Here is a 24,627-nt window from a genome sequence, read left to right on the forward strand (position 1 = left end):
ATTTAATAAAATGGAACTATATATAAATATTTTTATATAATATCATCTGTAATATAGCATTGATTTTCATTATCATTCTGTTTGTTTAAAAACATACGCTTCTGAAAATTCATTATATTTTAATCGAATTAGAATATTCATATCATTAAAATCTTTGACCTCTGACATTATTATATATTATAAAGTCCCAGTTCCTGTAGGCGTGGAATTTCCTGTGTTAATTGCGGCGATTGTAGTAATTACGTTTGATAAAAGGGATAACATAGTTTCCATGGAGAATCCGCAATGAGGATAAATTCGCGAACAATTTCGACCAGCTCTCCCTGCTTCCACTGCCTCCTGTATCGCGGTTCCTTCCATAGTTGTACGGAAAACTTGATTCGTCGTAATCGTATCAATCACACGGTCAAAGGACGAAATTTTTTCATCGTTATTTAATTTATTGGCCTCTTTAACAGATGAAGAAGCTTGTTGCGAATAAGTACACACGATTCGTTGCATGCAGGATGTTGTATCGATACCATGATGGGCCAGGACATCATCCATTTTTGTCATTATTTGAGTGAAGCCGCTTTCTTCACCTAAAATAAATATTTTGTTAGAAAATTAAATGATAAAAATTTTGATTCTATATCAGAATTAATCACTAATTATTAAAATTTAAAATAACTTACTTCTTGCATAATGACCATAAGTACCAGAAAGGACGTAGAGCAGTTTAGGAATAATGAGGATGGAACCTATTCCTATAATAGCACCCAAGAATAATCCTCCTAAATCTATTTTTGCCGGAGCATACGTTGATATTCCGTAACCCTGCACCAATTTCTACATTACTATTATTGTTATAATTATTATTATAATATTATTATTATTATAATTATTGAGACATGTTTAAAGAAACGAGAAAAAATATGACTTACGCTTCCTGTGCTACCAAGATTTGTGAAACTGAATCGAGGTTCTTGACTGCGATCCGTGATATCGTTATTGTCCATGTCATTTCGTTTCGCTGAAGTCTCATTACGAAGCTCTGCTTGAGAAGGCATAGCAAGTTGATCCTGGGACTTTGCACTTTTATCCATATAAATCATGGAACTCGGTATAAATCTATTTACAATTTATTTCGCTTAAAAAAAGAGACTTTTACTTATAAATAGAATTTAAAATTTAGAGATAAATAAAGAACTCATTGTTTAGAAAAAAAAAATTAGAAATAAAAAAAATCAATTGTATCTTATAGATAAAAATATATTTTTACAATCACTAATCAGATCTAAAAAGAATCTTACCCTCCATCATCAAATTTTGGACTGCTTCTAACAATCGCCATTGAAGAAAATAAGAGTAAGATGAGATTTTGAAGATTAAGCAGCATCTATGAAAATAAAATTTGAAAAAAAAAACATTATACATTAAGAACATTATTTTTTGATGATTCTATCTCCTTTGAAAGAAACATACCTTCGAAGAAATTAGAATTATCAAAAGAGAGTAATTCTTGAGGGCGTGTCGTATTGTTTCGTTTTGAAGAAACTGAAGGATATTAACATTGTTCGTAGCATATATAGCCATGCACCTACTCCGAATCGTCACGACATGACAAACTATGGACATAATTGGAACCGGTGGTTTCGCTTTCATTGTTAGATTTCCATAGGACACTCTTACGGTCCGTGACTTGCTCGTCTCTTCTGAAGAAGCAGCAGGACGTTAAACTGTCGCTGTGAATCACTTGCGACAGACGTTATTGTCTGAGCTCGAAATAATTTATCTTTCGCAAGATCGATAAGGATCTTTTAACGCATTTTGTTTATTTTTTTTTCTAGATCCATAATTTTTACATTTCTTGAAAAAAAATTTCTTTATTAAATATTATTATTATGAAAAAAAAAGACAAGATATTATACAATATATTATTGTTCTAATTTTTGTGATACTTGCAATGTATGTGATTTTAAATTTCAATAATAGAAATAAAAGAAAGAATATCTTTTGATATTTTATTTATTAAAAATCGCAGAAACTTCGTGAAATTGGAATATCATATGTCAGTCTCGCGGCTATGCATTCGTCGTCCATTTGATTTTGAGACAAGGAATTCGTTCTGCAGGTTGCTCTGGAAAATTCACGAAAGTCATATGCATACACTAACAAACCTCACATATGAATGCACACATAAATTAAAAAATGTTTCCAGTGTTTCTCAATCATTATATGATACTAACTTTCGCTTTAATTTTAATCAAATAGCAATCAAGAAATGAAAATATTTCTATATATATATATATATATATATATATATATATATATGGTAAAAATTTTCATTGAATTTTCATTGAAGTAAATGAAATAACTTTTGTGAAAATAATGAATCGTAAGTGCAAATGTAATTACACTTATGCGCGAATTTGCGGAATTAGGCGTGACGATGATCAGTATAACAACTATGATATATATATGTGATAGTAATTTCATGACAGTAATTTAACTAGAAGTTTCTTTTAGGTTCGTTAATTCTGCTCGTGAAAATAGAATTTCCTATTTGACAAGAGTGGGCTGACTCTTGTACAAAAACTGCCAGCAAGGATCAAGCAATCGTCATATGTTTTCCTGTGTGCGCTTCAATTAGTCGATTTATCAACTCTACGGTAAATATAACAAAAAATTTTTACTTCTAATAATTTATTTGAATTATTTATAGCTGAATCCTTTTTAGAATAATTTATCAAATTATTTTCAGTGATATAATCATGAAAAATTCGTTTAATACTATTACGTTGTTATTATGTCTTTTACATTTTTCTATCTCGAAGGAGAACGTTAATAGAAAAGTAAAAAGTTCAAGAACTCATAATAATAGTAAATTTGGAAAATATCCAAGTGGAGGATTAATCTCTTTCGATTCAGATCAAGAGAAACTCAGTGTAAGATTTAATAAATTGTTAATAATTTTAATAATTTTATCTAGATAAATAAAAATTATTATTATTATTTTTTTATAATTGTTAAAGATTGATTGGACAGTAACTATTCCCTTTATTTCGATACCTTTTGAACATAAAATAAGGGAGAACGGTGAAATTCCGCCATTGCTCAATGTTAACACGAAATCCCTTGGAATCGTTGGATTAATTACCACTCTGTTTAGCGTAGCTTCTCCATTATTCTCAAAACCGCATCCAGAATTCAATTACCGTAAGTAAAATATATCGATTCTCTATATTTAAATTTATTTTCTTTATTTATTTTCATTTTATTTTTACTGCTTAAAAGGATCAATGGATAATGACCAATGGTTAGAAATGGGAAACACTATCAACGAAATGATTTTTGGCAACAATTACGTGGCTCCATGTATGCAACGTATTGTTTGTTCGATCGTTTCAGTGGCTACGCATTCAGAGAATCCAACTAGTGCGGACAAAATAATTGATGGATTATCGAGGTATTATTAAAATTGGAAAGAAAGAAAACTAAAAAATTTAATATTATGAAAATATTTTAATATTCGTACAGTCATAATTGGTTCAAAGACATCACAAATGGTACAATCATTCAAGATGCTGTGATTACTGGACGGAAAGGAAATCGTGATTGTGCTTATGTTTATAAGAAGTGTTTAATAACACCAAAATTTCTAAAAACTATTATGAACGAATTTGGAATAGTATAACGATGTAAGATATATTTTATTATCGTATAAATATAAAAAAAAATATTTTTGTATATAATTTAAAAAAATTTTCAGAAATTTTTTTATTCCTCTAGTTCATAATATAAGGAAATATGTTATTATTTTAACTCACCCACTATGAAATATCTTCGCGTGCACTGCTGCGTGATCTAGCCATAATCACCATCACTTTGAAACTTTCACTTTTTGTTAAACTATCATATGAAATGCTTAACGATGCTTCTGTGACAAATTAACGTATTTTTGTGATATGTTGTTTTTTTACAATTATTATAGTATAAAAAAATATTGCTGCGCTTCATAGAATTGTCATATTGAATTAGAATGCGGATACAATACAAAAATAGATATTCATTTTATACTATTTATGTATTATAGCAAATTACGAGCCTACGATTATTTTATTTTCATTTCGAGATTTTTTACTATAGTTAGTAACTATACTACTATAGTTGATAATTATAATTAATTCGATAAATTCAATTAGATCATTTAGGAGGAGATAACAATATCGCTGCTTCTGTGGAACCAGCTGCTATGGCGAGATCATATGGCGATTGATTCATTTTATCAAAACATATCATATCTACGTTGTATTCCATTAAGAATTTGATAACTTCTGTTCTATTATGCAACGCCGCGAAGTGCAATGGGGTTCTTCCAGAAAAATCTTTCTGCGAGAGTATGGCGTTTGCCAATTGATACGATTTTAAACGTTTTACGTTTCCAGTGGTTGCCGCAATACACATTTTTTCTCCTATTATGCATGCATTTCCGTGTAAATGTGCACCGCACTGCATTAGAATTTTAATAATCTAGAAAATTGAAATGAAAAATCCATTGAAATTCTTTCCTTGAACAAAAAATATAACGTTGGAATGATATTGTACCTCATGATGATCAAATTCTATCGCATCAGTAAGAGGGGTGCGATTAAATCGATCTTTGATATGAACGTTTGCACCCATTCGTAAAAGGCAGCGAACAATATTTAAATCGCCTTCGCAACAAGCAATATGTAAAGCTGTGCGCCCGTCTGCGTTTTGTTGCGAAATATCTGCACCCTAAGGAATAATATATATGAACGTATATATTGATTTGAAAAAGAAATCAAATTTAAAAAAAAAATATGCCAATTATGTATATTTACATATGTTTTTAAGGCTTCGAGTTTTATTATGTCGCGACTTCGCACGGCGGCATTTAACATCGCAGGAAAAAGAATTGATCCCAATTCTTGATATTCTGTCGTCGAAGAGATTTTTAAAGATCTTGCAACCGCTTCCACTAAATCTAAATCTTCGAGATGTGGAGGTCGTCCTGCAGTTAATTCTCCGCGTAGATTTGTTTGCATCATTTCGAGTTTCGTTTGCATATCCCATTCTTCCTTTGACAATACGTAAGCGAGTTTAGTCAATGCAGCTTCAGGTGTCATATCGAAACCTGATATTATACCTAAAAATTTTTTTAGAATTTTTTTCAAATATGAAATAATTTCTTTTTTATTCGTTTCTCAATTTTGAATTATTTTTTTTTTTTTAATCGTATACTGTACCAGCATCATAAAGAAATTTGGAAGGTTCGTACAAATTTGAAACATGACCCGTTGAACATTGTGTAATATTAACAATGATAACTCCGCGTTTCGTAGCTGCGGATAATTCTTTAATTATATCTTCTCGATTAGAAGGAACATTTCCTGTTCCATAAGATTGCAACACAACACCTTCAATAGGAGGTTGTAAAAATGTTTTTACCAAATCCGTGGTCATACTTGGAAATATTCGAATCAATCCAACATTTCTATTCAAGGATGTATGTACATAAAACTTTTCTAATGTACATGGTCGAAATATTGTTCGATAATTCACTGTAATGCAGATATTCATTATAATGACATTGATAAAATACACGTAAACAATATTAAAGACATTCTTAAGCTACATTCGTATGCGACATATATTATATATATGCTAATGTATTTGCTTTATAACAACAATTTTAGCACTTTAATGATAGTTTGTAGCAAAATGTGCCGCAATAAATTAACACATACATATAAACATGTTAATATTACTGCATACAATCAGTAGTACGTGTACATAAGTACTACTTACTCTCACTTTTCAAACATTTTGATAACTATTTCTTTGCATTTACACTTCTATCTAATGGATGAGAGAATATTTCATGAAAGCAAACGATCCACTCGAAAATAAAACCACAGTCAATTAAGTGAATTGCATCCTGTAATTGGGTCAGCTGCTAACCTTCTATATTGATGTTGGCCTTGGCCAAAAGTGGGAAATTCGGTGAATCGAACGCTTCGAATGAGGTGGCCGATATTTTGCAAGTACGATTTCCTCTCATCAAATTCGTTCCGAAAAATACGCATACTTCTGGTATGTTATGATTTGCGGCTATTATTAGAGACGAGAGGAAGTTGTCTAAACCATCGCTTCTGCTGTCAAAAATTGGAACTTGAGAACCAGTTAAAATAACTATTTTACCCAGAGATTCAAGCATAAAAGATAAAGCAGATGCTGTATAACTTAATGTGTCCGTTCCATGTAGAACGATGAATCCATCAAAATACTCGTAAGATTGCTAAAACGATGAAAATTATATTATAAACATACATTTTTTTTAAATTATCAAAAAATTACGAAATTAACTTAAAAATTAACTTAAAAAATTTTAAAAACTTAATTACAATGTTAAAGACTTTACATTATATATTTTAATTTTGTTTATAGATGTTCCTCTTTTTTTTTATTCATTTATATAATACATACATTCCCGAAACAAGTTTTCCATTTTGATGTATGTATATGTATATGTATGTGTATTACAAATTCATATTATTCGATTAGGCTATATTTATAATTTCTATGCTATATATATAACTTATGTACATATACATATATAATTTATACTTTACCTTAATATCATTAGCAATGTGTATCCAGTCGTCCATAGTCATGTTACTAGAATCGCAGAGTGGTGAATATTCTAATACATTATAAATGACACGTCTACTATCTGTTGCAGTCATTCTTAAAAAAAAATATATATATATATATATATACGTTATAATTTGAAATATAAGTTGAAATTTATTATTAATTTGTTTTACACTTACGGAAGTACCAGCGGTCCCATCGACCCAAATCGTTTTTCCGTGTATTCTCGATCGTACATATGTGGATAATTCCGTAATTTTTTCACAAAAGCGTTTGGTTTAGGTACAAGAACTGTAAAAAGAAATCGTGTTATCTTTATATTTCTAATTAGATTATTTCAATTTTAATTTTATATAGGAAAGAAAAAATTATAATTATAATATTACCTCCATTTTCATTTCTAATCATGCCAATAGTACCGCCAGTATAAAGAACAAGCACATGACTTTCACGAACATTTTCAGTAGTTATAGAACTATTACAAATGTTATTTCTCAAGTGATCCATGCCACTTTCCTTATGATTATCAATATGATTTTCCACGTGCAACATATTTAAAATTGAGCGCTCCACGTGTCACAGTACGATGTTATCAGTGCGAGATTTCTATTGAGAATGATTTGTTATATTATTTCTGTCACTGAACGTAAATGTTGAATCAAGGTCTGAAACATACATATATATTTTTCTAATTGATATATAATATAGATATATGGCAAAAATCTTTGGGAAACAATTAGTTTAAAATATATGTTTCATAATACAAAACAGAATGTGAAAGATTATTAAAACATAAAAATGATGATTAAATGCAGAAAATAAATTTTTTCGATGTTCCATATTATTGTTTCTAATTCGAAAATATTTGATACAATAAATAAATATGACATAACTGTATATTCAGAATAAATTTCATCATATTATATCAAAGTTCTAGAAAATGATACGCATGCTTATTGGCCTTAGATAGTGTCTAACAAAATAAAGATATCATTGAATTTACAACATTAAATTGATATTATATTTCATCGTAATTTTTTTTACAAATTTTGTAATTATCATTTATAAAAAATATTTCTTTATTTTTTAACATTTTTTTCAAACATATGTACTATATGATATCAAATCAATATATAAAAATGTTAAAATAATTTTAAATGAAAATACAATTGATTGTATAAATATATTATATAATCTTATAAAATTTATATAAACATAAATAATCTTATATAATTATTTATTTTTTCCACAATTATGTATTTATGTAAAGCTGGTTAAGCTTATTTTAAATATATATAGAAAGCAACAATTTATAATCTCAAATTTATCTTTCATATTTCATATTTTTTATATATCCAACTTTCTTAATCATTTTCAAATCTTGAATTTATCCTAAAAAATATAATTTTTAAAGAGTAATCTTATGAAATTATTAATAATGTGCAATGTACCTTTGGAATATGACTCCATTAGCTTATCAAAGCGGAACTTAACAATATCATATGTAACCAATACTGAAGATCCGCAAATAGTTGTCATTAAATTAGCTTGTACGCCTTTATAAAAACCAAATAGGCCATCTTTTGCTATAATATTATTCATCTAATAAAATACGAAAGAATCTTATTCATTAAATAAAATATTCGTTAAATATTCGTTATTTTACAATTTTCTACTGACCACATGTCGCATTGGCGGATATTCAATTGCATTACGTCCGCTCCAAAGCATTTTTTGTCTGGCTAATGTATCAAAAGGATAAGCTATAACTATCGCGGCCCAAGATGATGATTGTGCAAGCAACAAGGATACTAAGAATGGTACAGTTACTGTATGAGAATTTTTATCATCTTGTAAAGAATTACTCAAATATATTCGTTTACCAATTGTATAACCACCAAAGTAAACAGATCTACAAAGTTTAGTCAAATTTTTAATCTAAATTGTCACATTATGAGATTAGAATTTTATTTATTGCTTATTTATCGTTATTTCATTCTATTCTATTTATTTATTTGAAGAATTATTTAATATAATAGAATCAAAAATTGTATCGATCGAATTCTTTTAAAATAGTTATAACAATAATTCAAAAGATATTAAATTAAAAGAAATTAACAAAAGAAATTAAATTAAAACAAATTCATTCAATAAACATACTAATATATTTGAATTCACAATTGATAATAAAATTAAGTACTATTTAAGTTAAATATTATTTTAGTTTTACTTAATAACATACTTTTACTTAATATTCTTAAGTATTACTACTATAAAACCTGTACGAGGAGTGCGCGATCGCCATGTAGAACGATCCTTGATAAAAACCTCTATAACCATCGTTCTTATAAACTTTCGTTAAGCAATCTTTTAAATTGGAAAATTCCCTCTTAATAATCTTGTCATCGCCGACATCTACGCTTATTCGTGTATTGCAGAAATTAAGGGGATAGAGTATCATAGTGGAAGTGGCACCGACAGAACCACCGGTCAAAAATGGCAAAATGATGTGATTGTGAGTTCCCGATGGAATTATCTGCGTAACATTATCTAATTTACAGATATAATGTTAAAAAAAAATTGATAAAAAAAGAAATTTTATAAATTAATCTTTTAAACGAACTCTTCGAAAAATTTCGTAATATATGTCATAAAAGGAAAAATGAATCGCTTGAGCTGGAAAATATCGACAAACATTGAGGAGATTTCCGCGCCATAAAGATAAGAATCCTTGTTCCTTAGGTATTCTAATAAATGCATTTAAAACACCACTATATGGAGCTCGTTTCTGAATTCCTATTTGACGGCTACTCGCCTGTGTCTGTAAAATCAATTTAATCCTTTCTAGCGGCGCAGTCATACTTCTAAATATGATTGCCAAAATTCCGGAAATAATGAAAGAAGCTCCAAAATCAATTGCGACATGTAACCGAGTATCTAGTCCATTCAATAGTTTAGCATCAACCTTAGAATCAGATTGTGTTGTATGTTTATCTCGGTTTTCCATTGATACTACTTAAAAAGATATTTAAAAAGATTTTTCAACTTAAAAGACTTATTAAATCTTATTTGTTTAATATAATATTAACTCATTTTATTTTTCAAAATAAATTCAAATATATATTACAGACAAATATATATTAGACAAATTCAATAAATTCAAATATATATTAAACAAACTTCGTTTAATCAACTTTAGTCCATATCGCAATGATAATTACACAAAAATCTTTCTATATATGGACCAATAATAATGTTTAATGCAATTATAATAAGCGACCAATCATTTTGCAAAATAATGTATATTATAAATCGAATTGTGAATTAGCATAAAGTTATATATTGGATAGAGAAAATCATTGTATTTAACATGGTTGGAACTAACATAAGAGATAGACTTGACACTTACAGACGCCAGAAATATAGAGAACAAATGACAAAATCCATTAAGAATATCATTCAAACTGTCTTACCGTGGAATAGAAATAAATCAGCTGAAGATATATTAGCAACAACACCGTTAAGTGATATTAAAGTAAGGTTATGTTATTTATGACGTATACAGTTCTTTAAATATTATTACGATAATTGAACATATTTTTATATGTCAATAATATCAAATAATCTACTACAAAAAATATATTTATTACATAAAAAATGATTAAAATAATATTTATTGCAAAATTTATATAATAGATCAATATGATTAACTATTAAAAGCTTGCAGGATAATCAAGATATGGAAAGCACCTATTCAGATGATACTGAACACCAATCACAATGTACAATACTAAGAATAGTAACATATCTATTATATTTTCTTCTATGGGCTACCTTATATATAATTGCAATTGAATATGAATTTGGAGCAATATATTTTATTATATCTACATTAATATTTATTTGTTTAAATACTCGGTCTAGACCAAAAAAACCAGGTGAACTTAGTGCTTATTCTGTATTTAATCCAAACTGTAAAGCTATTGAGGGAACACTTGATGCTTCACAATTTGAAAGAGAAATAAGATATGGTATAGGAAACATACATTAATTTAAAATGATCTAATTTATCACAGGCAAAAAATAATACATGTTTTATACTTACATATGTATAAATGACTATATAATTTGTAATAATATAAAAATGAAAAAAATAGGAATTTGTAAGCAAAAAAATTAAACTAGATATAAGATAAACATGTTAAAAACATGTTTAAAAACATCAGTGATAATTATTGAATATTACCACAATCATTTTAAAAAAAATGTCAAGTCTAAGCTTTTTATATTTTCTCTATTGATCTTGTAAAAGTTGTATAGCATTTTCATAACATTTTATGATCTCATTAATATGCATTAGGATTACGTTAAAAGGCTCATGATTTAATTTAAAGAATTTTATCCAATCAGTTTTAGATTGATACTGTTTATCAGGACATAGAAGAATTCTATCCAAATCCATCAATAAATCATTTAATATTCTTGTTTCAAGAATGCTATAACAAAAAAAAAAGGATAGATTCTTTATGTTTCTGAAATATTGTAATATATACATATAAAAATTTTATATAATTTGTGAATATATTACATACTTAATGTTGTCAATTGTATCAATCTTTTCATTTAAAATTTTAATATTAATTAACAATTTATCCAAGGTTTGTTGTATTTTTTCTAGAAAAAAAAATTTTATTTAAAATTATAAAATATAAAATATTAATATATTTCGTACCTTTTTGTTCTAACAATTCAATACGATTTATAGATTCTAATGCTTTAAAGGCAGTTTTATTGAAATAATTTGGATTCCATTTTATTATCAAACATTCAGAGAATCTCCAAATAGTTTGAGCAAGTATTTGTGCTATTATTATTTTACGTATTTCTCTTTCATGATGATTTTCATTATGTGTAATATCATTATTCTAAAAATATAAAAAAATATAAAAATTGTTTTTTATTTAAATTTTTATATTTAATATTATTATTTACCATAAAAGATAATACTGCATGAGGTATATCTAAAGTTAGTCGGGAAGTTGTAATATTATAAGGTATATTATTTAAAGACAATAATTGATTGTTATAAGAAAACCATTTTTTTACAATATTAGCAGATTCTAGAACCATAGATTGAACTATATCTGATCCAGATACAATAAAATGACCTTTACCTGAAATTTATTGAAATATGTAAAAAATTAATAATCCTTAATTTGTTTATCATAACAAACCTTGTAAAGCTTGATGATGTACTACAATATAAGCCACAATTTTATGGGGCATAAAATTAGATAATACTTCTGCACAAGAATTGGAAGATCCCGAAAATAAACAAAAAATAAGAGATCTACGAGGTTTCCATTTATATTCTTTTTGAATTTGATTAAAAATTTTTGCCAATTCCAAAGCAACACCGACGCCTTCGCAACTGACTGATAAAATTATATATCTATCTGAACATTTAATAGTGAGTAATATGTACAATTTATACTTTTATATTTATATAAAATTAATATAAAAAAAATTAACTTACCTGATTCTCTAGATCCTCTAATAGTAGCCATAATATACGATTGATGTTTAACAACTTTTTCAATAAGCGATAAATTCGATAAAATATCATTTACTTGATTTATATCATCTTCTTTTAAATTGAAAGATTCCCATTTCCTATTTTATAAATTAATATTTTAAAAATAATAAATAACGAGATTTAAATATTTAAAAAAAAAAAAAGAAAAAATATATATACTTTTCGAAATCAGCATCAAGAGGCGCTCTTTCTAATTGTTCGAGTACTAAACGTTGAAGATATTCAGTATTTTCTAAACCATTTCCCGCTAATTCAAGACGTTTTTTTTCTGCGCGAAATTCTATAGCCCTTTGCGTGGCAAAGCGGCCAAGTAAAAAACCGCACAATAAAGAAAGAAAACCGATAGAAAATATTAACGAAAAACATATACGTTTTGTGACAAATTCGCTAGACTCGCTAAGTCCACGAGCCATTTGAAAGCTAAGAACTCGTTGCATATTGACAATTTTGAACACACTTTTAAATAATTCAACAGCTATTACCTGTCATACTTTGTAGTTTTTTCCTGCAATATTAAATAATAATTTATTTATCGGAAAAAATATTAAAAAACATAAATTATTATTTTTTGTTAAATAATGAAAAAGACAAAATATTATATTATATTATTTTAAAAGACAAAATTTATATTATTTAAATTAATTTAAATATTATCAAATAAAAAAAATTAATATTTTACAAAAAACAATATTTGGAAATAATTTTTTTATATGAAGAAACTATAAAAATAATAATAAATTTAAATATAATTTAAAATTCATTTCAAAATAAAGATATATGTAAAAGATATAATTCAATAAATTCAATATTGATACTATGCAAATATTATGACTGATTGTCTCCGGTAGACCACTTACTTTAACACTACGTGGGATAAGACTGATATATTTGTCAGTTCGTCTAGTCGGCTTTCCACCCCTCTACTAACATTTCGATTATTATATTTTTAATAGACATATTCAAATTGAAAACTTGTAAATTAATGACATAAAATGTCACATACATATACTTATATTGTATTTACTTATTAAATTTTTATATTTAGAAAAATATATTTATTTATTTAATATATAATATATATATATAAAATATATAGAATAAAAAAAATCAATTTTTGCAAATGTGCTTATAAATATTTTACAAATATTAGTAAATATTTAATTATTAATTTTTGTATTAACTTTATAGTATTAATTAAAGTAGTAATTAATTATAGTAGTAATTAAAATATTTATACGCATTTAATATTAATAATTAAATAAAAAATTTCTAAATTTCTCATAGAAATATGTTTGAGTATTTTTTATACATTTAAATATTTTTTCTATTTATTAAAATATTAAAATAAAATGAAGTGCATTTTAAATGATATTTATAATTGTAACACCATGATTACAATGTTTGCATCCAGCAATTTATTTTAAGCAATAATATAATGACAGTATTTCATTTATAAATAGTTTTCGAGATATATATTGTGTGCAAGGTTGTTTAACTATAGATATGCTATTTTAAATTCAAATTATATAAAAACATTTATAGAATTAACATATTCTTTTATTTATTAAAAAAATTCTTTTATTTATTTTTAAAAAAATAAAAAAAATAAAATATTATAATAAAACATTTATAAATGAAATATTTATATTTTTTATTGAAAATTATGAATGGAGAGACATTACAAATTATTCATTTTCATTATTTGCAGAATTTATGATCAATTGACAAAAAATATATAATAAAATTAATATATAAAATTTATAATATTTTTTTATAAAAAATGTAATATAAAAAATAATAAAAAAATAATTTTTTTATTTTTATTTAATTATTTTCTAAAACTGCGCATGCTTATGTTTTTTACAGTTACATTAGAATCCCTCTAGCGGAAGTTTGTCTAAATATTTTCTCTACTCTAAACAGGAAGGATCCATAATTGATTCCACAGTTGGAACACGTGGCCATATTCTTAAGTAAAGTTTAGGATTCATTGAAAATGTAAGTTTCTTTTATTAATTATTCTTTTTTTATATTATTATATTTTATTAAATATTAAATTTACTATTAATAAATATATCATTTAATAAATTAATTTAGTGTAAACATGTCAATGCTATCGTGCCCAATTGATATAAACAATGAAGAGGCTTATAATTTAGAATCCTATACAAAAGAATCAGCTCATAAGGTATATTTTATAGTATAAACAATATAATAATAATTAAAATTAATTCAAATTATATATACTTAAAAATAATACGAAATGAAATTGCAGAGCATAATAAAGTATAGAATAAAGAAAAATAGGAAACAATACAATTTTGATTCATCAAGCCAATTAGGAACTGTACCGCTAGAAACTGTTCAAGATTTACATGTTCCTACGACACAAGATTGGCAAGAGGTTTTAATTATTAAATATTATTAAATAATTATTAAATATTTCTTATTTTGAATATCTAATTATGCATGTTATCTAACTACATATATTAATTTTGAATATCTATGCATGAGTATATATATTAATTACATAATTTTAAACATTTATATATGATTATATATATATATATTTTAACACTAAGGAAAATGTACCAACCTATGATCCTTGGAAAAGTACTGAAAAAAAAGACATTATACGATGCTTAATAGGAGGTACGAAAACAACAAAGAAGAAGTTCAAATTAGCTGAACGACAAAGGATATTAAATATTCAACAAGAAAATACATGTGATATGCGAAATAACTTTGTGAGACTTTATATTTGTAATTATAATTTATAATTATTTACTAAAAATATAAATTCAATTATTTTATTAATATATAAATAATTTTTGTCATATTTTTATTTCTAGAAACATAAGTATTATAACTTAACTATTTCTCAACTTATTAAAAATTTAAGAAAATTAAATTTGAACGATATTGACACTTTAATAAAAAATATTGATATGAGTAAATTATTTATAAGTGAAAATAATAAAAAAAATATATTTATAGAAGAAAAATATACACAAGGAACTATCGACAAGGTAAAATAAATATTATATTAAGTATACAAAAATTACATTAAAATAAATATATATATAAAATGTTGCAGATGTTGATATATAAATTCAAAGAATTGATGCTTAATCACTTACAAAAATAAATTTTTCCAAAGGAAGAAGTTAAAATTAGAAGTATTACATATATTATTGAATGATTAAATGTTTTCAAAATTTTCATTACTTTTAAAATAAGATATTGTAATATAGATATATATATATTTTATATATAAATATATGTATATCTATAAATAAACAAATGTATATATCTATAATATATAAAAATATATATATTATATATTATTATATATTTTTATATATTATAGAAATATATATATTTTTATACTTTTTTATATTAATTCTTTACTATTATTATTAAGTTTAAAAAAATGCATGTTATTAAATTAATAATAAGATAAAAATGATTTATTGGTTTTATATATATATATATATGATTCCTGAGATATCCATTATAAAAATTATCTTATGATTTTAAAATTTGCATTTATAATATTTGTGTATTTTACTTTATATATGATATACATATATATATATATATATATACAAATTTATAATTTGAAATCATATCACAGCAATTGAATATTTCATAATAATTCAAGTATTTTATAATATTGTATAATTATTGATATATTAAACAATAAAAAACTTAGAATCAAACTATAATGTCTATATAAATCTGTTTTACATTCTATATATTGTATGAATTTCTTTTATTAAAATTTTTAATTTTAACTCATTTATAATAAACTAATTTAAATAATTCAATTCTTCATAATACAAAAGAATTAAATATTTTATAGATATATTATTGATTTTCGATTTTAAATTGATCTTTAGAAATTATACAAAATTATATAGATATAATAAATAAAATAAACATCAATTTGTATATTTTATCTTATCTTATATTCGTATAAAATTTATTTAAAAACGTAATTTTATTTTCAACTTATGTTTCGATTATTTCCCAATAATTCTGTTAATAACCATGAAGACGCTTCTTTATGATGTTGTTTTATATGGTTCCGCAAATATCTTTTTTGACCAAATTTCATACCACATTTGCAGTCAAAAGGTTTTCCATTATGTATTGCACGATGTCGCACAACTTCTCCTTTAACAGAAAATGTTTTACCGCAAATTTCACAGGCAAAAGCTTTAATACCTGTATGTGTAGTTTCATGATGAGTTAACCTTTGTCTGCTTCTAAAATATTTTTCACAGTACGTACATTTATGAGGTTTATAATCTGTATGTACGCGATTATGAATATAAACGGAATTCAGAGTTCGAAACATTTTTGGACAATGTTCACAGGCATATGGGCGTTCACCGGTGTGAATTCTCCGATGATCGTCCTTTGTTCCTTTGTTTGCAAATGCACGACCACAAATATCGCAAGCATATTTTTTTAATCCTTCGTGTACATCTCTTATATGTCTAGCGAGATCTTGTTCGATACGATAAGACTTTCCACATAAATCACATTTGCAAGGTCGTTTATCAGAATGGACACGAATATGGCGTAGAAACCCTCGTTTTGTAAATATAATCTTTTTACATGTGTCACATTTATAAGAAATTCGATCATTAATTATTTGCTTTGCTTTATTTACAAGTTCTGTCTCGTCTGAATTTTGAATTCGATTGACATCAGAATGTCTGTTAATATGCTTTTTTAATTCAGATTTTTTTGTGAAATTTTTTTCGCATAAATTACAAGTATAACACAAAGGCTTTTCAACATCTATAGTGGAAATTTGTTCATTATCTCTATTTTCCTTTTTTGTATCATTTGTACATTCTAAAATTTCATTTTCTATATTTTTTAATTTATTATAATTATTACTATGCATCGATATGTGATATTCAAAATCTTTATCTTGACCATGATACACTAGCTTACAATACTGACAATAATGCATTTGAGCTTCATGCTCGCCATTCATATGATCTATAAGGTACTTCATATTTACGAAGACAATATCACATTGAGCACATTGAATGTATTCTATCTCCTCTGCGTTTATATTTTCGTTTTCGATCGTTGATATTTGCATAACAGCATCAGCCTTCCACCTGCAAAATAAACATTCTGATATCATGTTATCGAATGCGAAACTTTATGTATTAAGTTCTTGCTATAATTCTTCAAATAATATTCTTGATTGAATCTTGCATTGATTATTATGAATACATTTATTGATTAATATAGTATATTGATTAATATAGTTTTTACTATGAAATTATTTGTCACAGATATTGTAAGAATAAGATTTTTATTTGATATGAACGAAAATAGTGTTTAATTCTTGTTTTTTTTTTAAATTTTTATTATATAAAAAACGAGATTTTTTAAATAAAATTATTTATGATGAACGTGCAGAGATGCCTTTTGCATTTATATATATTTAAACGAATTTTTTAAATGACTTTTCGCAAGTTTTGCATATATTTTTTTCTTATATGAACTTTTTTATGCTTATTTTTAAAGACTAAACTAAATTAAATTTCCATTTTAATACATTGTTATTTCTTGATTGATTTTAGTTTTCTATATTGTTTTTAATAAACTTTGAATGGGATTATCTATTAAATGCAACTTTATCATTATTTTTGTTTGATTGTGTCTTCATACTATTTGCATAAATATATATTTTTTTACATTTTTGAAAAAAATTAAAAAATTTTTTTACTTTCATCCTGCATATCTTTATTTTATTCAAATCTTTTACATTTAATATGCTAATTGATATTTAAATCTGTATAACAATTATCAATATCGCTATCTTCATTGTAATTAAACTTTTTACAATTTATTAAATATTTACTGTTGATGAGCAATTTACAATACAAAAAAATATTTCTGAGATAGCCTGGAAAACTAATAATAATAAATGTACAGATTTGAATGTTTGCTGCCTACTATAAATTCGAAGAAATATCTATGCAGAGCAAAATGATAAAATAGTATATTAGCATGCTCGTAAAGTTTCAATATGTCTGCTTTTAATATGATTATTCAAATAACGTTTTTGTCGAAAAGCAAGTCCACATTCTACACAAATAAAGGGTTTTGTTTCAGAGTGAATTAGTTTATGTCTAACAAGTTCTGATTTTACTCGAAATCTTTTCGAACACACGTCACAACCATAATTTTTTTCTCCTGTATGAGTAGTTACATGAGCCAACATTTCCTGCCTTCTACGAAATTTCTTATTACAATAAGTGCATGGATGTGGAAATTCATCTGTGTGCAATTTACTATGAATATATAAAGAAGCTTTTGATTTAAATGTTTTTCCACATGAATCACATATGTAAGGTCTTTCTCCAGTATGTGTTCGTCGGTGATCTTCTCTCGTAGCTTTTGATGCGAAAGATTTGCTACATATATCGCAAGTAAAATTTTTTAGTTTTGCATGTACATCTTTTAAATGCCTAGAAAGACCACCAGAATCTCTAAATTGTTTTCCACACACATGACAAGTAAACGGCCTTTCGTCTGTATGTATTCTCATGTGTCTGAGAAAGGAGTCTTTTAACTTAAAACATTTTCCACATTCAATACATTGATAAGATTCTTGAACATTAATAATAGTTTTGTTCTTCATATGTTCACAAGAATCCTTTAACTCTTTTGTATTACTAGAACAAATTTTACATTTTCCTTTTAATTTTTTATTTTTATTTTTTATATTTAAAGAATCTGTTGGTTTATATGTTTCATTATGTAATTTTAATTTTTCTAAATTATTTGAACTATATATTTGAGAAAGTTCTTCTTTTACAATAATATCATTGTTGTCTTGTAGTTGATCAGACATTATACTAGGTTGATCAAGTGTTGAATTCATGACAGTAATCCATACCGAATCGCAATCTCCACTATCTGCAGGCTTTCTTTCTTGCAACTGGAACTTTTTTCTGTATGGCTTCCAAAATACATTCTGCATATCTAGGAACACTCTAAATGGTGTTCGCATATTACTGGACCTGCAAAACAGTCAATACTTGACTTCGAATTTGCAGCTATATGATGTACAAGGTTGTTCTTGTTTAATCCAATTATCAATGGTATTTGAGAAAATTAAGATTATTTTTCTTGATAATCCTTAATTTCATAATCATGTATCATTTTCTCAGGATATTTATATAAATATATATATATATATATATATAACATTTATAAAATTGTTTGTAATTGTCTTTGTATATAACTACATAAATATTTTGATTGAAAGAAATCACAGTAATCCAAGTTTCATACTTCAAATTGAAAATAGTCAATATGTAAAATATTTTTTAACAATATTTGTTTCATGTTTTAAAAATTTTTTTATTCATTGCATAATAATTATTAAAATTGATATTATAAAAATATTATTTAATTAAAATTATTTTATTATAAATTTAATTTTATAAAATTAAATTTAATGTTATTTATATTGGGCATATTTTCTGCACGTTCATTATACATGTTACATAAACTTCAATATATTAATTTAACTTTTAGATTTTTTTTTTAAATAAAAAAATCATTACCTGTCTGAATCATTACCAGTAACAGCTAAATCTCTTGAAACTTCATCTTTCACAATTTCTTGTTGCTGATGCTATAATTAAAAGAGATTATCATTTAAGACACATATATGAAAATTTATGTTATTTTTATACTTACAACCGATTCTGTTATATTAGATATAGATGTTGTATCTTGTGTAGAAGTTTCCAATTCTTCTGTTCTCTATAAAGTACATATTTTTTAAATCACATTTAGAATAAAAAATAATTGTTTTTATATATACCTGTTTTTCTTGTAAAGCATCTTGCATCTCTAATAATCTTCTTTCTGCACTCAAACATCCTTCTAATAATTCATGCCATGCTAATAATGTAGCAGCACAGTGATAACACAATTGTAATGGAAGTGTATCATTTTCAGTTATCTATGAAAGATATTTTATATAAATTATATAAATAATCTATATGTGAATAAAAATTATATATAAAATAAAAAATAAATGCATACACATATTGGTAAATATTTATGTATTTTATTACATAAGTCATGTTGTAAACCTTCTCCTTCAAATATTGGGATTAAATGATCATTGGTATTAGCACATATTCTGCATAAATTAGACCAGGAAAATTGTTCATTACATTGAGTTACTGTTGATTCTTCATTTGAAACTTCTATTACATTTTGCTGTTCAGTTTGAACATCAGTTACTACAAAGAATCCTTCTTCCTCACTTTCTAATTCAGTACGTGTATTTTCATTAACCATATTCTTTACAGTTTGAATTAAGATTGAATGTTCTTCACATGGTTCTAATATAACAGGATTTTCAGATTCCATTATATCTATGATATTGAATGCAAAAACTAGATTAATATTAAAAATATAATTATACCATATTTTAAAATTCTATGAAGATATGTACTTACAAAAAAATTAATTGTTATAAAAATATAAAGAGTGCTCTTTACACTTTGCATGCACAATTAAGATAATAGAAATTTTAAATTGTTTCGTTTCTTTTAAAATTTCATTTTTCTTCATCCATATATAGGATATTTCAAATCATTCAAGACATTATTCCGATTCATTATTTTCTCATTTTGAATCACTTAACAAAATAAAAAATTCATCAAATTTTTTTAATTAATAATCATTGTCATAAATCTTTATAAAGTTTTAACTCTTTACATGACATTTTCGCGCCGATTTATTGCACTATACGAAAAAAATAGATAAAAGAATATCGTTGTATACATATAAAATATATAATTTATTTTAAACTGTTTTACTAAATAAGATATTTATTTTATAATTGTAATATCTTCTCAAATTTCATATAACTCTTTCCGACATGATAATACCATAGACAAGATACAGAATAGATTTAACATTCAATTTTTTATTCCATGCTTCGGAGTATTAAGACCATATATTTTAGTGTCATTCTTAATTACCGATTCGATTGCAGAATAAGTTTGTAACGTTCTTAATAGTTAAAATTAAAATTAAATTTCAATATAAAATTATAAACAAGAAATAAAATAAATATTTTGTTGCACAATATCTTATAAATATACATGAAATATTTTATATCTATTTTATAAATATATTTATGTAAATTATGAAACATAGATTGGTGATTCTATGTTATTATGTACATTTTTTATTATTGTTATTTTTATACAGAATATTAGAAAAACTTTTAGTAAGCACTGATTACAAATAAAATTTTATTTTGCAAATTATTTTTATTTATTTCAAAAAAATATTAGAAAAGTTTAAGAAAAAAAACATTTTATGCATATTATTTATAATTTATTTTTTATTTTATTAGATTTTTACTTATAACTTATTTTATTTAGAATCAATTTCCATCTTGAATTAATACATTATTAATTTATAAATTTATTTCGTAATGAAAATTAATATATTATAAACTGTCTCCAAAAATAAAATACTTTTTCATTAAATCATATTTACTAGCATAATATTTGCAAATTTGCAATATATTCAAAAATTTAAAAATCATTTATATATGATTATTAAATGAAATATGATACACAGCATCAGTTTGATGTTCCGTACCTCTACGATCATGTGATCACGTGGCAAAAGTAAACTGGACAAAAAGAATAAATAATAGAAAAAAAACAGAAATAAGATAAAAATATAGGAATCAATGCTATCTTCAAAGTGCTGCAAATAAAATTAATATAAATAAGATCAATACAATAAGAATATAAATAAAATAAGAATTAATCACCATTATTATTTCTTAAATGTCAAAGGCAAGATAAAGTAAAGATTAAAGATTAGCGTCATCTTTTAAATATTTTCAAAAAATAATTTTTGCAGAAATAGCGCTGATGAGAGTTCTTATCTACTCTATCCTTGGTCTTTTTATTTTACGTATATATATATTCTTTTTTTTTTATTTACAACATTTTAGAAATGATATTGATTTCAATATTTTGTATCAGTATTATACAATCAAAAAATTCCCTATTTTTAGTACTATATAATATAATATATATAATAATACTTTCCTATATAATTGAGTTAATAATTCCCTAGTTTAGTGTACATAGTTACAATTTCTTAGGTATAATATAATAGTTAGATTGGTATTAAATTTAAGATAAAGAAATCATCAAAGAGAGCATAGGGAAATTTTCACTAATGAGTTACTATATATTACATTATCATGTACTGTGTATCATGTACTGTTTCAAAGAAGAAAATATATTTTTAAAAGTTAAAAAAATTTAATCTAGAAAGTGTTGAATAATTTAATTTTTCAATTTTGACGATTCCATTATTTACATTTTTTATTTGTATACTTGTATACATTTTATACGAAGATTGGAGGTATGCAAATTATTAAATTTCAAAGTATGACACAAAAATTAGGTTATGTTATGTTTTGTTTATGATTCAAATTAAAATATATTATGATACTTCTTGAGTCTATTTTTTTTAATGTTAATATTATAAATTATTATAAATTATATTTATTATTTGCAAATAATAGTAATAAAGCTAAAAATAAAAAATTTAATAAGTTATACATTTTTTGTTTTATTAAATAATTATAATATGTAATTTTAGTTTTTCATATATCCTTTTTTTTCACAAAATTGTTCATTTTATATTAATTTTTATTATTTTTAACGAATTACAAAGATATTATATATTACTTGGATATGTTATGTCTCTAATTAAAATACTATCTTTTTTATTACAGTTTTTTATTTCATCAATTTAAGAATTTTTAAAATATATTCCTTTAAGATATATTATTAAAAAAATGGCACATTATAAAGGAGCAGCTAGTGAAGCTGGCAGAGCCATGCAGCTTATGAAAAAAAGAGAAATTGCTCAACAAGAGATAGAATTAAGGAAAAAGAAAATTGAAGATGACTTAAAAATTCATAATATAGAAAACAAATTTGCAACACATTATAATGCTGTTGAACAACAATTAAAAACATCTACTATTGGTTTAGTTACTTTGAATGAAATGAAAGCAAAACAAGAAAATATAGTAAAAGAACGCGAAAGAAAATTGGCTCAAAAAGAAAGAGAAAAGGAACAAGAAAAAGAAAGAGCACTTGCTGCAAAACAAGCAGAAAAAAATAAACAAAAAAAGCAAATACAAGCTTTGTCATTTAATTTATATGAAGACGAAGCAGAATTTTTAGAAGGAGAAACAGAAAAATCTGAAATATTAAAAGATAATGATATTGGACCAGTAATAAAAAAAATAAAAAAGAATCCAGATGTAGATACAAGTTTTTTACCCGACAGAGAAAGAGAAGAGGAAGAAAACAGATTAAGAGAAGAATTAAGACAAGAATGGGCTAGAAAACAAAATGCATTAAAAGAGGAAGAGATTGAAATTACTTTTAGTTATTGGGATGGTTCTGGCCATAGAAGAAGTGTTATTATGAAAAAAGGTAAAGGTTTAATTATTATTGTAATAATTGATATTTTTTTTCATGTATTACAAGAATAGTTTTATGCTAATTGTTATTAGTTTGCACTTGTTAGGTAATTCTATTTATCAGCTTCTTCAGAGATGTTTAGAAGTTTTAAGAAGAGAATTCAGTGAACTTAAAACGATTATGGCTGATCAGTTAATGTATGTTAAAGAAGATCTTATTTTGCCACATCATTATACATTTTATGACTTCATTGTAACAAAGGTAAATTTAACATAAAAATTTTATTTTATAAATTTACATGATGTTATTAACATATTATTTACACTAATTTTAGGCAAGGGGAAAAAGTGGACCACTTTTTACATTTGATGTTCATGATGACATTCGTGTTATGCATGATGCCTCTGTTGAAACAGAAGAATCTCATGCTGGAAAAGTATTGCTTAGGTACTTTATATTTTTCATCAATCAATCAAACTATATATGATTTTTATATATAAATTATTAATTATATTTTATTTCAGATCTTGGTATGAAAGAAATAAACATATATTTCCTGCTAGTAGATGGGAACCTTTTGATCCAACAAAAAGTTATGATAAATATACAGTATCAGATAAAAATAGAAAAAAAGATAAAATTTAATGAAAAATAGATTGTATAGAAAATAATTGTACAAAACCTATTAATACATGTTGTGTTCAGTAAAGGAAATTTAAATTTTAGAACAAATTTCAATTTTGTTAAATACTATATATATTCAAAAAATATTAATATATATTAATAATATTGATATTAAATAATTATATAATCAATTGAAACTTATAATTTTTA

General features: G+C 24.6%; 10 protein-coding genes across 16 annotated transcripts; 4 read left to right on the top strand and 6 right to left on the bottom strand.

Annotated features, from left to right (window-relative positions):
* Window positions 1-13: 13 nt before the first annotated feature.
* LOC122715227 lies at window positions 14-1,565 on the bottom strand. Its single transcript, XM_043937248.1, is given in 6 exon segments — window positions 14-581; window positions 675-816; window positions 924-1,110; window positions 1,293-1,378; window positions 1,465-1,521; window positions 1,524-1,565. Coding segments are annotated over 6 exon segments (918 nt in total). The 3' UTR covers window positions 14-177.
* Window positions 1,566-2,753: 1,188 nt separating this feature from the next.
* Window positions 2,754-3,689, top strand: LOC122715230. Its single transcript, XM_043937251.1, has 4 exons — window positions 2,754-2,927; window positions 3,015-3,198; window positions 3,277-3,448; window positions 3,520-3,689. The coding sequence occupies exons 1-4, from the start codon at window positions 2,754-2,756 to the stop codon at window positions 3,674-3,676; spliced, it is 687 nt and encodes a 228-aa protein (XP_043793186.1). The 3' UTR covers window positions 3,677-3,689.
* Window positions 3,690-3,704: 15 nt separating this feature from the next.
* LOC122715220 (L-asparaginase) lies at window positions 3,705-10,373 on the bottom strand. 5 transcript variants are annotated; one of them, XM_043937221.1, is made up of 11 exons: window positions 10,134-10,373; window positions 8,341-8,471; window positions 8,112-8,262; window positions 7,047-7,325; window positions 6,840-6,951; window positions 6,639-6,753; window positions 5,968-6,304; window positions 5,253-5,567; window positions 4,848-5,152; window positions 4,588-4,761; window positions 3,705-4,512 (listed from the first exon to the last, which is right to left on the bottom strand). In XM_043937221.1, the coding sequence occupies exons 4-11, from the start codon at window positions 7,210-7,212 to the stop codon at window positions 4,186-4,188; spliced, it is 1,851 nt and encodes a 616-aa protein (XP_043793156.1). In that variant the 5' UTR covers window positions 7,213-7,325; window positions 8,112-8,262; window positions 8,341-8,471; window positions 10,134-10,373; the 3' UTR covers window positions 3,705-4,185. The 5 variants fall into 5 exon arrangements, with proteins under 5 accessions (XP_043793156.1, XP_043793155.1, XP_043793154.1 ...); XM_043937220.1 differs by having other exon boundaries at window positions 8,341-8,572; XM_043937219.1 differs by lacking the exon at window positions 10,134-10,373 and adding an exon at window positions 8,903-8,956 and having other exon boundaries at window positions 8,341-8,572.
* LOC122715198 (ADP/ATP translocase 1-like) lies at window positions 7,267-9,520 on the bottom strand. Its single transcript, XM_043937177.1, has 5 exons — window positions 9,356-9,520; window positions 8,940-9,196; window positions 8,341-8,572; window positions 8,112-8,262; window positions 7,267-7,325 (listed from the first exon to the last, which is right to left on the bottom strand). The coding sequence occupies exons 1-5, from the start codon at window positions 9,518-9,520 to the stop codon at window positions 7,267-7,269; spliced, it is 864 nt and encodes a 287-aa protein (XP_043793112.1).
* On the top strand, window positions 9,797-10,910 carry LOC122715231. Its single transcript, XM_043937252.1, has 2 exons — window positions 9,797-10,195; window positions 10,388-10,910. The coding sequence occupies exons 1-2, from the start codon at window positions 10,031-10,033 to the stop codon at window positions 10,709-10,711; spliced, it is 489 nt and encodes a 162-aa protein (XP_043793187.1). The 5' UTR covers window positions 9,797-10,030; the 3' UTR covers window positions 10,712-10,910.
* A 41-nt stretch (window positions 10,911-10,951) lies between these two features.
* LOC122715224 (probable glutamate carboxypeptidase LAMP1) lies at window positions 10,952-13,136 on the bottom strand. Of its 2 annotated transcripts, XM_043937237.1 has the most exons (8): window positions 13,114-13,136; window positions 12,416-12,761; window positions 12,197-12,333; window positions 11,895-12,116; window positions 11,653-11,834; window positions 11,393-11,585; window positions 11,253-11,334; window positions 10,952-11,156 (listed from the first exon to the last, which is right to left on the bottom strand). In XM_043937237.1, the coding sequence occupies exons 2-8, from the start codon at window positions 12,691-12,693 to the stop codon at window positions 10,955-10,957; spliced, it is 1,296 nt and encodes a 431-aa protein (XP_043793172.1). In that variant the 5' UTR covers window positions 12,694-12,761; window positions 13,114-13,136; the 3' UTR covers window positions 10,952-10,954. The 2 variants fall into 2 exon arrangements, with proteins under 2 accessions (XP_043793172.1, XP_043793170.1); XM_043937235.1 differs by lacking the exon at window positions 13,114-13,136 and having other exon boundaries at window positions 12,416-12,821.
* Window positions 11,996-15,294, top strand: LOC122715199. Its single transcript, XM_043937178.1, has 6 exons — window positions 11,996-12,130; window positions 14,123-14,254; window positions 14,354-14,444; window positions 14,532-14,660; window positions 14,839-15,003; window positions 15,109-15,294. Exons 3-6 carry the CDS (start codon window positions 14,361-14,363, stop codon window positions 15,292-15,294), a joined length of 564 nt encoding a protein of 187 aa, XP_043793113.1. The 5' UTR covers window positions 11,996-12,130; window positions 14,123-14,254; window positions 14,354-14,360.
* A 908-nt stretch (window positions 15,295-16,202) lies between these two features.
* Window positions 16,203-21,311, bottom strand: LOC122715221 (zinc finger protein 286A). Its single transcript, XM_043937224.1, has 6 exons — window positions 20,776-21,311; window positions 20,354-20,691; window positions 20,130-20,270; window positions 20,003-20,068; window positions 19,867-19,937; window positions 16,203-17,400 (listed from the first exon to the last, which is right to left on the bottom strand). The coding sequence occupies exons 2-6, from the start codon at window positions 20,684-20,686 to the stop codon at window positions 16,266-16,268; spliced, it is 1,746 nt and encodes a 581-aa protein (XP_043793159.1). The 5' UTR covers window positions 20,687-20,691; window positions 20,776-21,311; the 3' UTR covers window positions 16,203-16,265.
* On the bottom strand, window positions 18,056-19,168 carry LOC122715228 (gastrula zinc finger protein XlCGF7.1-like). Its single transcript, XM_043937249.1, has one exon. The coding sequence runs from the start codon at window positions 19,146-19,148 to the stop codon at window positions 18,297-18,299; it is 852 nt and encodes a 283-aa protein (XP_043793184.1). The 5' UTR covers window positions 19,149-19,168; the 3' UTR covers window positions 18,056-18,296.
* A 557-nt stretch (window positions 21,312-21,868) lies between the features above and the next one.
* LOC122715052 (protein FAM50 homolog) lies at window positions 21,869-24,575 on the top strand. Of its 2 annotated transcripts, none has more exons than XM_043936953.1 (5): window positions 21,869-22,137; window positions 23,094-23,805; window positions 23,900-24,054; window positions 24,128-24,240; window positions 24,318-24,575. In XM_043936953.1, the coding sequence occupies exons 2-5, from the start codon at window positions 23,157-23,159 to the stop codon at window positions 24,436-24,438; spliced, it is 1,038 nt and encodes a 345-aa protein (XP_043792888.1). In that variant the 5' UTR covers window positions 21,869-22,137; window positions 23,094-23,156; the 3' UTR covers window positions 24,439-24,575. The 2 variants fall into 2 exon arrangements, with proteins under 2 accessions (XP_043792888.1, XP_043792887.1); XM_043936952.1 differs by lacking the exon at window positions 21,869-22,137 and adding an exon at window positions 22,657-22,717.
* Window positions 24,576-24,627: the final 52 nt, after the last annotated feature.

The sequence above is a fragment of the Apis laboriosa genome, unplaced genomic scaffold (assembly GCF_014066325.1).
Source record: "Apis laboriosa isolate Shangri-la unplaced genomic scaffold, ASM1406632v1 scaffold34_cov151, whole genome shotgun sequence".
Classification (NCBI taxonomy): Eukaryota; Metazoa; Arthropoda; class Insecta; order Hymenoptera; family Apidae; genus Apis; species Apis laboriosa.

Bases quoted from the DNA above. Each gene is read 5' to 3' on its own strand.
- LOC122715230 (XM_043937251.1), top strand. From the start codon at position 2,754: ATGAAAAATTCGTTTAATACTATTACGTTGTTATTATGTCTTTTACAT. The intron at 2,928-3,014 runs GTAAGATTTAAT...TAATTGTTAAAG, and splicing joins CAGATCAAGAGAAACTCAGT to ATTGATTGGACAGTAACTAT. The intron at 3,449-3,519 runs GTATTATTAAAA...ATATTCGTACAG, and splicing joins ATAATTGATGGATTATCGAG to TCATAATTGGTTCAAAGACA.
- LOC122715220 (XM_043937223.1), bottom strand. From the start codon at position 7,212: ATGTTGCACGTGGAAAATCATATTGATAATCATAAGGAAAGTGGCATG. The intron at 6,754-6,839 runs GTAAGTGTAAAA...TTTTTTTTTAAG, and splicing joins ATGGGACCGCTGGTACTTCC to AATGACTGCAACAGATAGTA. The intron at 6,305-6,638 runs GTAAAGTATAAA...TCATCGTTTTAG, and splicing joins ACATTGCTAATGATATTAAG to CAATCTTACGAGTATTTTGA.
- LOC122715198 (XM_043937177.1), bottom strand. From the start codon at position 9,520: ATGACTGCGCCGCTAGAAAGGATTAAATTGATTTTACAGACACAGGCG. The intron at 9,197-9,355 runs GTTTGTCGATAT...AATGTTACGCAG, and splicing joins GGCGCGGAAATCTCCTCAAT to ATAATTCCATCGGGAACTCA. The intron at 7,326-8,111 runs GTACATTGCACA...TGTATGTTTCAG, and splicing joins AATGGAGTCATATTCCAAAG to ACCTTGATTCAACATTTACG.
- LOC122715231 (XM_043937252.1), top strand. From the start codon at position 10,031: ATGGTTGGAACTAACATAAGAGATAGACTTGACACTTACAGACGCCAG. The intron at 10,196-10,387 runs GTAAGGTTATGT...AAAAGCTTGCAG, and splicing joins CACCGTTAAGTGATATTAAA to GATAATCAAGATATGGAAAG.
- LOC122715224 (XM_043937237.1), bottom strand. From the start codon at position 12,693: ATGCAACGAGTTCTTAGCTTTCAAATGGCTCGTGGACTTAGCGAGTCT. The intron at 12,117-12,196 runs GTAAGTTAATTT...TTAAATGTTCAG, and splicing joins TAGAGGATCTAGAGAATCAG to ATAGATATATAATTTTATCA. The intron at 11,586-11,652 runs GTAAATAATAAT...TTATATTTTTAG, and splicing joins ATGCAGTATTATCTTTTATG to AATAATGATATTACACATAA.
- LOC122715199 (XM_043937178.1), top strand. From the start codon at position 14,361: ATGTCAATGCTATCGTGCCCAATTGATATAAACAATGAAGAGGCTTAT. The intron at 14,445-14,531 runs GTATATTTTATA...ATGAAATTGCAG, and splicing joins CAAAAGAATCAGCTCATAAG to AGCATAATAAAGTATAGAAT. The intron at 15,004-15,108 runs GTGAGACTTTAT...TTTTATTTCTAG, and splicing joins GTGATATGCGAAATAACTTT to AAACATAAGTATTATAACTT.
- LOC122715228 (XM_043937249.1), bottom strand. From the start codon at position 19,148: ATGTCTGATCAACTACAAGACAACAATGATATTATTGTAAAAGAAGAA.
- LOC122715221 (XM_043937224.1), bottom strand. From the start codon at position 20,686: ATGGAATCTGAAAATCCTGTTATATTAGAACCATGTGAAGAACATTCA. The intron at 20,069-20,129 runs GTATATATAAAA...TGTACTTTATAG, and splicing joins ATGCTTTACAAGAAAAACAG to AGAACAGAAGAATTGGAAAC. The intron at 19,938-20,002 runs GTAAGTATAAAA...TTTTAATTATAG, and splicing joins CTAATATAACAGAATCGGTT to CATCAGCAACAAGAAATTGT.
- LOC122715052 (XM_043936953.1), top strand. From the start codon at position 23,157: ATGGCACATTATAAAGGAGCAGCTAGTGAAGCTGGCAGAGCCATGCAG. The intron at 23,806-23,899 runs GTAAAGGTTTAA...TGCACTTGTTAG, and splicing joins AAGTGTTATTATGAAAAAAG to GTAATTCTATTTATCAGCTT. The intron at 24,055-24,127 runs GTAAATTTAACA...CACTAATTTTAG, and splicing joins ATGACTTCATTGTAACAAAG to GCAAGGGGAAAAAGTGGACC.